We start from the raw sequence: 13,837 nt of genomic DNA on the forward strand, positions 1-13,837 counted from the left end.
TAAGTTCACTTCTTCCTACAATGTGGTCCTTCTTGTGCAATCTTTAATGCCTCAGGAAGACCCATGCTGAAGATCAGGTTTGTACATAGGTTCATAATAATGTTTTGGCGTTCTCAGGGAACCGTCAGACCTTTAGGGTCATTTATGTTCCATAGAAATGAAGCAAAAGTGTAGATAACTGGATGAACCAGATTGTTTCCAGTGTTATTACAGATAAACTTATATAGCCCGTTATCATATCATGTGTCATAGATCACTAAACATTTACTCAGATAACAGCCATGTGTTAACTGAGGACTCCTGAGCATTATTCAGCTTTCTTCCATGAAGTCTGGACATACAACTGTCTCTGGAAGTCATGTCTGACTTTCATCTCACTTTGCCTAGTTTGTGCTAAGCTAGGGTAGGCAATTGCAGCTGGTCAAGGGACAATTTTTCCTCCAAAAACGGATGGCCAACCCTCCCCCAAACCTAAAAGTAGCTCCAAGTCCACATTTTAGTTTGAAAGTGAGTGTTCTGAATGCTAAATAGTGCCGCAAGGTATGTGCAACCTATTTAAAAGGTGAGTTGCAACTTCCTGGGGGCTCTAAGAAGAAGTAATTTAGCCCCCACTTCCTTTTTTTTTTTTTTTGGGTCATAAAAAAAGAGTCCATAGAATCCGGAGAAGTTGAAGGCTGCAAAAATAGCCTTTGGGTGCATTTTGCCTAGCCCTATGCTGAACATAAGAGAAGTGGAAGCCTCTCCAAGAGCTGAGGACTGTGCTTGTAACACCTAATTATCAAGCATAACACATTTCCTTCAGTTTGGCAAAGTGTGTGGGCTCAATGCCCAGGGATACTGATAGAGGTTGTTTTGAGAACAGAGTTGCTTGGAGCATTGCTCAGCAGCTGAGTACTCAAACTCTGGAGATTTTCTGTCGGAAAAAAGATCCAGTTAGGCAATAGGTAGGCAGACCGCTAGGTATCCCATGGGGTGTGAGCATATGATTTTCAGTTCCTGTTGAACAAGGAGTCAATATTATAGGTCTGCAGCAAAAATGTTCTCTATCTGTTCTCCTTTACCTCCTTTGCAGTTCATTACAGTAGTTTATGAAAATAAATCCACATATGGTGGCTTATAATTTCTACTGGCAGTTTCCTGAGGTTATAGAGAAACAGCTTGGATTGCCTTCTTTCTCTCTAATATATAGTCTCAAATGCTGAAAAGGGAGAATTCATCTCTAGTCAGTCTGTCTTTTTGTATTGGTATCACAGCCCATAAAGGGAAACTACAATAAAATTGTGAATTATTTCTGACATTAGTTCAGTTGTATGTGATCTTTCCAAGCACTACTAAATGGTAATATTTGGATTTGTCTAAGGCAAGCCGAGTTGTGTCCCAGCAGAGGCCGACAGAGGAGTGCCGGACTTCTAGATATGGTTGTTGCTATGACAATGTTGCTTCTGCTTCGGGGCCTCAAGGGGAAGGATGTCTCAACCCACCCAGCCAAAGTAAGTAAGAGTTTGGTTTAGATATGTGGATTCACCTAATGCTTCCTCTAAATAAGAAGAAATGCAGAAGACTTGGTTTTAAACTACATTGATATGATAGCCTTGTTTAAATATTTGAAGGGATGTCACATTGAGGATGGAGCAAGCTTGTTTTCTGCTGCTCCAGGGAATAGGACCCAGAACAATGGATGCAAGCTACAGGAAAAGAGATTCCATCTCAACATTAGGAGGAACCTCCTGACAGTAAGAACTGTTTGACAGTGGAACACACTCCTCCCTCAGAGTGTAGTGGAGTCTCCTTCTTTGGAGGTCTTTAAGCGGAGGCTGGATGGACAACTGTCAGGGATGCTTTGATTGTGACATGGCAAAGGGTTTGATTGGATGGCCCTTGTGGTCTCTTCCAACTCTGATTTTATGATTCTAGGATTCTATACAGACAATCCAAAATTCAATTTAAAAAAAAAGAATATGTGACAGAATTCAAAACATTTATAAAATAACACCATCCGGGTTTCAGTTGATGGATTCTTTTAGTTTTATAAGCGATTCCTGTAAAAAGCCTCTTAAACCTGTGTGTTCTTTCAGTTTAGTTTTTAATAGGGCTCCGATGTTCAGGACTCCTTACAGGAAGAAACCACAATTCATTTCTGTTCTTGGCTAATTCCCATTCAGCCACTCTGAAGATCAAAAGCAGCATGGTCAGTGGTGACAGGGGCCAAAGGACTATAGCTTTGAAGCAACCTGGCACCCTGCCTTCTTTTTAAAGCTGCATTGTTCAACCCTGCCCAGTTGGCTTCTGGATGGGCATTGGGGCCAACCCAGAACTAGTCATCCACATTTTCTCTGAGCACAATGTCTGCTTTTATTTTACGGGCAATGGTCTTAAATGGTTGTTCTTGTTTAGTGCCGTCAAGTTGAGTCTGATTCATAGAGACTCTATCATAGGGTTTTCTTGGCAACAGTTATTCAAAAGAAGTTTGCTATTGCCTTCCTGTAAAGCTGAGAGTGTGTGACTTGCCCAAGCCCACCTGGTGGGTTTCCATGGCTCAGTGGGGATTCAAACCCTAGTCTGCCAAAATCTTAGTCCAAGTCTCAAATTGCTACACCATGCTGGCTTTTCAAATGGATACTGGCATCCTCTTAGTGACACATGCAGGCATATGTTACACTATGTGTGTGGAGTGATTTTTGGGGGCAAAGGACAACAGTCATATCCATCTGAGAGTGGCATAAGTGGAGTTGTGCATGGGGTGTCACTGGGCATGTGGCAGCACATTAAAATACAGTTGGCCCTCCGTTTTTGTGGGGGATCCGTTCCACCACTATCCCCCATGAAAATGGAGGCTTGTGCTTATTCAAGTCCCATAGGCTTGAATGGGGCGCCCCCTGTGCATGCAGCCCATGTGCACGCACCAGGCGCACACACCATTGCAAATAGCAGAGGTCACCCCTTTGCATATATTCAAGGGCACGAATCTCAGATCTGCACATTAGGAGGGGCGTCTGTACAATGAGTAGTGTCTGAATGAGAATTGCCTGTTTGTAATGCCATTGTACACTGAAATTGCACAAAGGGTTGTCAGCCTGCCACCTTGACCATTGATCCAAAATACTTGTGTTATATTGTAATTTGGTATAGGGATACATAATATTAACTCCACCAGTGGATTCTTATACTACACTGAAACACTAGGATCTCAGCCAAAGTTTTGAATTATAAATATATTCTTAAATGCACAATGAGAATTCAAGGCATTGGAAGTTCAGTATTGATCCAGTATTAATACTTTTTAATACTGGGTCAATACTGAACTTCCAGTACTTTGAATTCTGAATTTGCATCAAAGAACATATCTATAATACAAAACTATGTTGTTTTTTAAAAAATCAGTTGTCATGGATTTCTCCAATGAATTCTGGGAAATGTATTTTACTGTTGGTGTTGAGAGTACATGTTCATAAATTCTCTAGGCATCCATAGAACTACTGTACCCACAGAACTATCTGACAGGATTTTCTGACCATTAAGCCTTGGATATGTTGGACATGCAGGAGTGGGGTATATTCTCCCTGGATGTAGGTCATGGTCAGGTTGGAGGGCATGCTCATTTCCCTCAAATGTTCTGGTTCCATGAAGAAGGACAATGCTTTTTCTCAACAGGGTAAAGATAAAGGTCGTGATAATTGCTAATGCTGCTGCTGCCATCACAGCCACCACCACCTCCTCCTCCTCCTCTTCTTCTTCTTCTTTATTTATAACCCACCTTTCCTCCAAAACTGGGAGTCAAATTTGTGGCTTACAAATTAAAATACAACACAGTTAAAACATGCAAAAGACCCCCCTACTGACTTGAAAAAAAGAGGACAGATTTCTACAGTAAAAATATACTTGTGCTATGCCAAAGCAGCTTGGAATTAGTTCATGAGGTCTTAAATCAGGATGGTCTTGTCACAGCATTTGATTTATTGAACGTTACTGAAAACAGTGATTCGGGCTGAGAGATACAATCAATTAATAATTTCTGTAACCACCTAATCTATGACTGTTGTTTATTTTCTGCCTTCTCTTGGTAGCTTATCCTATTGATTGTCTGCTACCGAGTGCCCATGGCCCCTGCACAGACTGGACAACTCGCTGGTACTTTGTAAATGATGTTGGAAAATGCAATCGATTCTGGTATGGGGGCTGCCATGGCAATAAGAACAACTTTGATTCTGAAGAGGAGTGCATGAAAACTTGCCATGGACCAGGAGAAAGAAGTGACACAAGGCATCACCACCACCACCACCATGTTCACTCTGGTTCTCAGCAATCTGTCAGAGGAGCCACTAGTCACAGGCATGGAGAAGGAGGAGATACAATGTTCCATGCCGGGAGTCAAGCTGGTTCAGAAACTGCCACAGCACAACATCACACTGAGAGAAGCTGGTCAAGGACCATGATGATAGATGCCCTTCCTGAGTCTCCCCAAGGGACTGGAATGGATGGGGGAAGGAGAAGAGATCCAGCAAACCATCTGCATGGCTTGGCAGTAGCCTCTGGACACTCTGAGAGACGGGTGACACTGAACGGTCAGACAGTCCACCATGAACGTGAAAACTGGAGGAAGGAATCTGGAGCAGATGGCTCAACTGTGAATGTATTTCAGCACCAAGCCTCACCAGCCTCACCCTTCCAACATTCTCTAAACAGGTAACTTTTTTTCGAAATGGTATGCTTTTCTACAGAAGGGATGCTTTTGCAGCATGAAAACTTATTGTCATTTACCAAGGAGACACTTCCATAAAGCAGCCCAGTGTAACTCTCTTGTAAGGATTTCCGCTCCTCCATGCTCAGATATTAGGACAGCCAGGACTTTCTTTTTCTTTCTTAAGGGAGCTAATCTTTCTAAAGGAACATTTTAAAAGTTAAATGTGTATCTCACCTTTCTCCCAAGGTGAGATTCAAGGCAGCTGACGATAGTTTCCAAAGGCAGCCCTACAGTGCATTACAGTAGTCCAAATGGGATGTAATAAAGGCATTAGTCACTGTAGATAGATCTGACTTCTCAAGGAATGGGCGCTGCTGGCACAGTAGTTTTAACTATGCAAATACTGTACACTCCTGGCCACATGTGAAACCTGGGTATCCAGACTCCTTTGGACTACAGCTCCTGGAATCCCAAGCTTTCCTATGTTGGAATCCTTGGTCACATTCTGATGCCAGGCAGCTGTTTTTCTAAAACTGGGTATAACCACATATTCCTTTAGAGGAATTTATAACAATGGAAGTAAGTTTGTCCAGGACAAATCTCCATTTCCTGGATTATTTTGAAATGGTAGCTTACTTTGGTCTTCTGCCTTAAAATAACACTGTTCTAGATGAAGAACTGACTAAATTTTTCCACAGGAATTTATGTCAATCATTTTTGGTGGTTTGGCAAGCAAGCGATGTAGTAGTTTTAATTCACTCCAGTCAATTAATATTTTTGTCCATTCTGCCAAGGTGTGTCTGCTTCCTCTCAGCTGTAAAAGCACACAGCCTGGTCCTGAATCAATCCAATCCTGACTTGGATTCATAGGACAAGTTAGTGACTCCATTGCCCTTGAAAAAATGTTAAACTGTTGTATGTTTTGGCTTACAGTGATGCCTTTATCATTCTGCTTTTTAAAGCCAACTTATAGGAAAACTACCATGTGTCTTTCAGGGTCCTCTTGGATGGATCATCTTCTGCAGTGGAAGCAGGCCTGGGACAAAGCATCCGTCTTCTCTGCAAAGCTAGCAATTCCCCTTTCCCCAGAGTTGAATGGCAGAAGGATGGGCGGCCAGTGTCTTCTGACAGGTTTGTTTGATCCTTGGATCCTCCCCATTTTGGGATACCCGCTCCACATGGATATATGCCAGTTTGTAGGTTTCAGAGTAAGTAGAAGACATTGATTTTGTTACCCCAAGGCCTAGTCTCCCTGCACACCCACCTTTTTTTGGTATTGTTGATACCAAAGGGGTTGTGTTTGGCACTTAGACAAGGAAGGAACCTCTGGTACAGGAAATTAGCCATGCCATATAATTACATCAGTGATCATATAAAGAGATCCAACTGCTAAAGCACATAGTCAGGAAAGGTCAATCAAGATTGGAATTGGCATAATCCCTTCAGTAATGTCTCGTTTGAGGTCAGATACTTTATTGGTATCTCACTGCATCTCTTTAGAATGATTCATTGTGATAGGGATAAACTATTCACTTTGCATTATTTGCTGGGCTCTCCTATTACTGATCCATTAGAAATCTTGAACAGCCACGTCTGCATCTTTGCCCTCTTACTTTTGTACCAGTAAATAATTATTTGTTGGCTATTGGGATAGTGTACTTGCTGTCAGCCTCATGTTTGGTGTATTTGGAGCCAGGGGCAATATTTGACAATGGTCTGACTTTCCACCTTCAGGCACACCTACCAGTCTGACAGTTCCCTAGTGATTAGCCAGCTCAAAGCTGAGGATGCTGGGCTTTACACCTGCATGATTTACAACAGGAGGACAGAACGGCGACAGATTGAGTTGCGGATCAAAGGTTATTGTTTCACTTTTAAGACCTTGACTAAACTATAAAGCAAAAGCCAAGTTGCAGTGTTTTATGTTTTGTATATTTGTTGTTTTTTATTTTTATTTAATATACCATTTCAGAGTTAGGAGCTATTGGCAGATCTTGGGGGGTTTTCAGTATATCAACAAAAGTGTCCAACTCCCTAATTGTTTAACAGACGCAACAAGTAACTTACCTTTTCCCCTCCTAAATTTTGTGTGCGTATATGTGTGCGCATGCACACATGCCTTCAAGTCACCTGTCGACTTATGGCAACTCCATGAATTTCATATGGTTTTCTTCAGCAAGGAATACTCAGAGATGGTTTTGCCAGTTCCTTCCTCAGAAATACAGCCTACAGCATCTGGTACAGCATCTAAGTACTAACCAAGGTTGACTCTGCTTAGCTTCCAAGACCAGACAGGATCTGTTGCCTTTAGGGCAGGATGACCAGATGTCATAACTGCAAAGAAGGACAAGGCCCTGTAAAATGTAGGACATTCAAGAAAAATGTAGGCCATTACAAAATAAAAACTAAAAACACTAACATAAATAAAATTAATCCTTCTTAGTCATGTTTAAAATGGAGGACATTTGGAATTCCTTCTGGACAGAAGGTTGAAATGTAGGATATGTCCTGGAAAAAGATATATGGGCACCCTGCTTTAAGGTATTCAGCCGCTAAATTAGGGCCGGATTAAAAAGAAAGTTCAGGATCACTGGGGTGGCTCTTTGAAAAAACTGTGAACTCAGTTTATTTTTTAAGCTGGAATTACATTCCTAGAATTCTTTAGAACACTGCTCAGGAAACAGTCTTTTACTTCTGAAGTCTGTATCTGTCATGCCTGGCTCTGATTCAGGGTTTTTAGAAAAAACAAATAAAGCAGATCTGGCAAGGTTGAAGTTTACTCACTTTCTTTCCCATCAGGGGAAGATAATATCATCTTATTACTGGTCCTTTTAACTTGTCCCAACAGGCAAGGTGTATGAAAATTAAAGCCATCCTTTAGCGTGGGAGGGAGGAGGTTGTTGAACTGCAACTCCCAGCATTCCTGATGGGAGTTGCAGTCTAACAACATCTGGAGGGCTGCATTTTTCACACTTCAACTTTAGAAGTGCTCCATCACAGTCTTTTCAATGTACTTTCTAAGTGAGCCAGCCTATGTTTTGACTTCCCATCCACATCCAGTTTAACTGAGTCAGGGAGAGAAGGGAGTTGTGTTGTTTCTTTTTCCAAAAGAAATGGGGTTGGTCAAGGGATCTGTATGTGTCTAAAGCTTGGCAGGCTGCAGCATCACACAGTCCTTCTAGGTGCCATTGGCTTTGCTATGCTCGTGCTGCATTGGGACTGAGCTCCAGAGTGCTAGAGATCAAGGCCTTAGCGATCTTAGAACTTACATTCCATGGTCAATGAGCAATATGGATGAAACTTAAAAACAATGGCCACTGCTGCTGTCACATTACAGCAAAGTGATGCACTGCTGGACCATGCACATCAGAATGCTGATGCGCATCAAGACACTTTTGCTAGTTATGCATCTTTGAAATTCACTGTGTTATGCTAAGCTGAAACTTTCTGAATTTTGGGGGGTGTGCATTCCCTATGGCCCCAAATGGTCATTGTACTCTGGGCAACCATAATCTCTGAGGTTAATGGTCATGTCTACACTACCCCATATGCACATCAAACAGAATAGTTTGGGAGTTGCAAATGAGAAACTTTAACACTTCCAAAGTCAGGAAGACAGGTGATTGAGCCAGGATGTTTTGCTGGATAAGCCTGATAAGGCTGATTTACAACTTCATTCTCACTACGGACATTGCCAGACCAAGCAATCCTTTATAATATAGATTTGGTTTCCTTTGATGTAGGACAAACAACTTTGCCTCCTGGCTAGTTTTTGCATATAAAAGATCCCCAAAATCCTTTGTTAGTGGGCTAGTTAGAAGGCATGGGGACACTCTGTCACTGTGAACTCTGATTAGTCCCAATATGTCTGTTCCCCCCTCTGTTCACTCGAATGGCCGTATCCCACACCATCCCCCTCACAGTTAGATCCAGAGTCAAGCCTCATCTTGTGTAAGTATTGCTGTTAGTTCAGCCTCCAACTATTTCAAACTAACTCCTGATTTCCTTAGTCCTGGCATGTATGTGTGAGTGAACATGGATTGTTGTGTGATTTCCCCCCCTTAATAAAGCAATACTTCATTTAGAGAATACTGCCTCTGCAATATTCCTTTGATCGCTTTTCTCTTGGTATACAGGTGGGAAAAAGTTCCATAAAAGGTTGCTTGTAGCACAAACTAACAATTAATTGAGCTAATTAAAAATTTCCCTAGAGAGACTCATTGCTACAACTGACAGGGTTTCTTAGCATCTCTACTACATAGATAAGTACAGTGGATCCTTTATCTTCAAGGCCCCCACTGGATGCAAAAAATAATATGTACTCCATATTATTCAATGGCGGCAACATGAATATGCACACTTTAATGTGTGCACATTCATATCACTGCCATAGAATAATCCATGGGTGGTCAAAATTGCAAACCAGAAGTCTGCTGATATGGCGGTTCCACAGTACACATAAAGTGATATAACATACACTGTGATAAAGGATTCTGATCATAAGTATTACCTAGATTCCCATTGGCCTTCAAATTACACATTGTTGTTACAAATCAGATGAATGTTCTTGGAGCTTTTTTAAAACAGAAAACTAGTTATGTCATGGGGTATCTAAAGCCCAGAATATCACAAGCTATGGGACAATCTTATCCAGAGTTATCTTTTTTTTTTTCTTCACCCTCTCTAGAAACCCCTGGATCTACTATTGTACAGGGAACAAGGAGGCATCATCAGCTTACTCAGAGTCAAGGAGTGTTAGGTACAGGAGTTAACAGTGGACAGCCACACACCTCTTCTCATCATCATGTAACATACAGGTAAAGCTACCAGAATTTAGTATCATTCCCTGTTCTCTATACTGTAGCAAAGCCTTCAGTGTCATTTGCTATTTGGAGGCTGGCCCACCCTAAGATGGGATAACCAATCATACTGCATCTTGTTTTAGGAACAGTTCAGGGCTCTTGCCATGGACAAGCAATTATTTGAATTGCTTTTTTAATCACTTATGGCTGCATTCAATTCAGTAATGAAACTGAGTAACCTGTTTACAATTCAGTTTAGTGGGCACCCAGAGGTAACAAAAACAGTTTAAGATTAATTGCTTTGTGTAGACCAGAATCAGCTCAGGATAACAACTGTAGTGGAAATCCTAGCCAGCAAGCCACGGAGCATAAAGTTCCTTTGCCTGTAGCTCATACACAGAACCCCCCTCTCCAATATCCCTAGGAGCAGCCAAGGCCCATGTGGGAGAAAGGAATAGTGCCTTTGGATGAGAAATGGAGGAGAAAGGAATAGAGAGATAACTGGGTATTTATAACTGCCTCTTCTCCTTCTGCAGTTTGTATGAGCAGTGCAAAAATGGTGATGTTGTATATGACTTAAGCACATGTATGTCACTAACAAGATGTTGGCCTGTGTTTCACAATCTATTAAGTTTATGCTGTTCCACTGAAGACTGAAAAATGTTATGGTAGGAATAGGGAATATTATAATACGAAATAGAAGGAGAGAGTCCTCCATTAGTTACTCCTGCTTTTTTTCTGAACCTGATCCTAATCCAGTGTGAGTATAATAAGACCCTTTGTGCACTGTTTTGGTGATGGCAACAGTCACCACAATTGTCCATCCAAGACAAGTGCAACTCCCTTGGAGTGGTTAAATATGCTTGCATTTATTGTATTTTATGTACTGTATATGCATACATGAGTATATGTATATACTGGGTCACAAGGCAGCTCACAAGATTAGCTACAAAAAAGAGATTAAAACACAAAAAATAAATATTCTAATATAATTAAAGAGTGTTGAATTGTGGAACACAGTTGAATTAGAAGCACGTAAATACACAACAATAAAAAGAACTGAAGAGCCCACCAATTAAAAGCCCCTTCCTCAGCAGCTAGTTTCTGAATAAAAAGCCTCTTCTGAATAAGAAGATCTTCCCCTTGCTGGTGGCAGTGGCATCATTAGCGTTGGCATCATCCAGTGTGATAACTCATGCTACCCCCACCCCCAAATTGGCCTCCTGCCATGCCACACCACACTGAATCCTTAGTAATGCTTTTTGTATGAATGTTACTCATAAATCATAATTCCCATATAGCACTGATGGTCAGGGCAATAGTTGTGACATAAACAACTAGCAAATTTAAAATTATACCTTTAAATTACAACATTATACACACTACCTAACTGTATTTACATGTGCATAGTTTCAAAGTGAAAATTGTTTCAAAGTGGGAAAATATGATGTTTTTAAAGAAAAAATTAAAATATTTTAAAAATTAAAACTAAAACTTTTAAAAAACTGCTGAGGCCTCTCTCTCATCCCACTGAGCCTCTCACGATTCACCCCAACTCTTCTGCTGAGCTCCAGCATTTTAAAGGGATGCAAGAGAGTGTCACACAACCTTTTTCTGCCCAGAGGCAGGTATTTGGGGAGCAGTGATGTCACCCCTGTTAGGGTATCATCTGGGGTGGTCCATACCCCCCCCCCCGCAACAGACACACACTTTCCTAGTGAGGGCTCTGGCTGGTGGAACACCACCAGGGGAGGGGGCAAATGTGTCTCCCTTGGCAGAGAACTGATTGAGTGATGTGGGGCAGATAAGCTGCTTGCTTGTAATTACTCCCAATCTGCCTCCATCCATCCCTCCCTCACTAGCTCCTAATTCTGAGCATGGCAATTTCCCTCCAATCCATGACTCCTATGTAGGAGTAACTTGGGAGTGGCATGATAATTTTGCTGGCCTTGTCTATCCCATATAGCTAGTGGAGCTTTCCAAATAGTTGAATGATACTTTAAAAAAAACTTTGTTGAAATCCATCCAGCTTTTTGTAGAAGCCAGTATATAGGACCAGACAAGGTTCTGTGCAAAAGAACATCCTTTTTTAAAAATCCATAATATACCTTTATTCAAGCATTTCATATCTGCATTCAATACATATTTTGTTATATTACATTTACTTTACACATAATAATATATTATTTATTATTGCATCTTCCTGTTCTACTTCCTCTCTTACCATATGTCATGTCCATTCAACTCTCTCCTTTCTTTCGTCTAAAGATGTCTAAAGATGCAATATTTGTTTACCATCCTTTTCTCAGTTCCTACCTATTGTTAGTTACCAAAATCTCTAACTTTCTTAACTTCCTTTGACTTTCCTCTTCTCCTTATCGCTTCCCTTCAACTTTATTTCCTTCTCAGTCCTTCTTTTTAATCTCTTATTTCTTTTCCTTCTTTTCCCTCATTATTCTTCCTTTCTTTCCTCACCTTAATCCTACTCTTTTACTTCCTTTCCTTTTTATCCTTTAGTTTTTACTCTGCATCTTCTCCTTCACTATTCCATTCATCCCTTCTTCTTACCCTCTTACTTACACTCCAACCCTCTTACTTCTTCTCACCCTCTCACTTTCTCTATACCTTCTCTCATATACTTTGTCCTTCTTTTCCTCTCCTTTTTCTTTCTTTCTTTCCTTCCTTCCTTTTTCCTTTGTTTCCCTATTTCTCCTATTTCTCTTTCTGGCCACTTTTTATGCAAACGTCCCTTTTATAATAATATAATAAAATCTACATACCTAAATGTTTATTTAAATTACTTTTTATTTTCCCCTCCCCCTTTCCTGACTTCCTACACTTGGTACCAGGTATTTCTGCTATTTTTCTAAATCCCCCCTTATCTATAATAATTATTGCTATACTACCTTCTAGTTTGTATATTTTCCTATATTTATATTCTTTCTTTCTTATACATACCTTAGAGCTATGGTTTCATCCTTACATTTACAACAACAACAACAATAAATAAACTGGTTATTAAACAAAGTTGCCTTTTCCCCCCATTTCCCCTGCCAAAGTGGATTCAGTATCTTCTATTCATTCTTACATTGGTTAACACAGTTGCCATTAATTATCTGTGTTAATGTGAAGTCGAAGGCCTTCATGGCCAGCATCCATAGGTTTTTGTTGTTGTTGTTGTTGTTGTTGTTGTTCAAGCTATGTGGCCATGTTCTAGAAGAGTTTCTTCCTGACATTTCGCCAGCATCTGTGGCTGGCATCTTCAGAGAATACTTTTCCAGTCAAGCATCTGTGTTAACATATCCATCTCACACATTTCATACAGTTTAAATAACCAGTCTTATATCTTTGTTTCCAGTTTTTTGTTAACACTAACCTTGCTAACGTTATGGTATATTTACTCTCCAGTATTTTTTTCCTGCTTGTTTGTCTAAGACATTCACCATATTCAGTAAATATAGTTCTGGGCTCATGGGATAATTTATGTTGAGTGTTGTGCAAAAGAACATTTGAATAACATGTGATTCTTGTAGCTAAGGGGCATGCACCAGGCCTGCAGCCAAAGGAACACTTAGGAAAGATGTGTTTATACAAGCTTACACTTTGCAAACTGTTGAAAGGAGAAGAGTACCCAGGCTGAGCTGGAGCCTTAGCAGTCACCTGTTTAAACTCTGATTAGAGGCAAGAAGCCACTTGTTTGTATTTAGATTGATTTAAAATGTAGAACTGGAATTCTGCTTCTCTTTTTGATACTGAACACATCTGATTCTCAGGTTAAAAATGTACAAGAATGACCCTTCGGTAGTTGATGCCAACATTGGTGAAAGAGTCAGACTGCCTTGCCGTGTAGAGGCTTCACCTTCTCTAAACATTGAGTGGCAGAAGGATGGACAGCCCATCTCCTCTGCCAGGTAAGCTGAAAACCAGAAGTTTTCAGCCACTCTTTTGTATTTCTCTATGTCATCTAGGAGTGAATTTTATTTACAGGGTTACATTGTTATGTTAATTATTGATCAGTGTTTTTGTTACAAATCTAATTGTATTATTTAAAACCAAATTCTTTCTTTGCCCCATTATGTACTATCCCAAAACTCTATCTTAATTTTTCACACACACTTCTGCCTCAATTGTAAGCCTTTCTGAATTTCCATCTGTTATTCCCACTGCCCTATTTTTCTTTCTTTGGTGTTTTTACATACGCTTCTGCACAACCTTGTCTGAGTTACACCTTCTCTGTGTTTCCAGATCAAGGCAGCCTACAATTCTATTTGTTAAGAGATATGCCATTTCCTCCCTGCACTATATCTATGATCTCACTGTTCCTCCAAAGGGCAATCTGCATTCCCATATCAGC

At 40.5% G+C, this 13,837-nt stretch overlaps 1 protein-coding gene across 3 annotated transcripts in view; it reads left to right on the forward strand.

Moving 5' to 3' along the window:
- The window catches only part of PAPLN (papilin, proteoglycan like sulfated glycoprotein), a 90,985-nt gene that overhangs the window by 65,090 nt on the left and 12,058 nt on the right, over positions 1-13,837 (forward strand). For all 3 annotated transcript variants that reach the window (XM_042446920.1, XM_042446922.1, XM_042446921.1), the window contains 6 exons: positions 1,361-1,490; positions 4,065-4,683; positions 5,678-5,812; positions 6,416-6,540; positions 9,369-9,498; positions 13,257-13,394. In XM_042446920.1, coding sequence (XP_042302854.1) covers positions 1,361-1,490; positions 4,065-4,683; positions 5,678-5,812; positions 6,416-6,540; positions 9,369-9,498; positions 13,257-13,394 — 1,277 coding nt within the window. The remainder of the gene's footprint in view (positions 1-1,360; positions 1,491-4,064; positions 4,684-5,677; positions 5,813-6,415; positions 6,541-9,368; positions 9,499-13,256; positions 13,395-13,837) is intronic.

This window comes from Sceloporus undulatus, chromosome 1, assembly GCF_019175285.1.
Source record: "Sceloporus undulatus isolate JIND9_A2432 ecotype Alabama chromosome 1, SceUnd_v1.1, whole genome shotgun sequence".
In the NCBI taxonomy this organism is placed as follows: Eukaryota; Metazoa; Chordata; class Lepidosauria; order Squamata; family Phrynosomatidae; genus Sceloporus; species Sceloporus undulatus.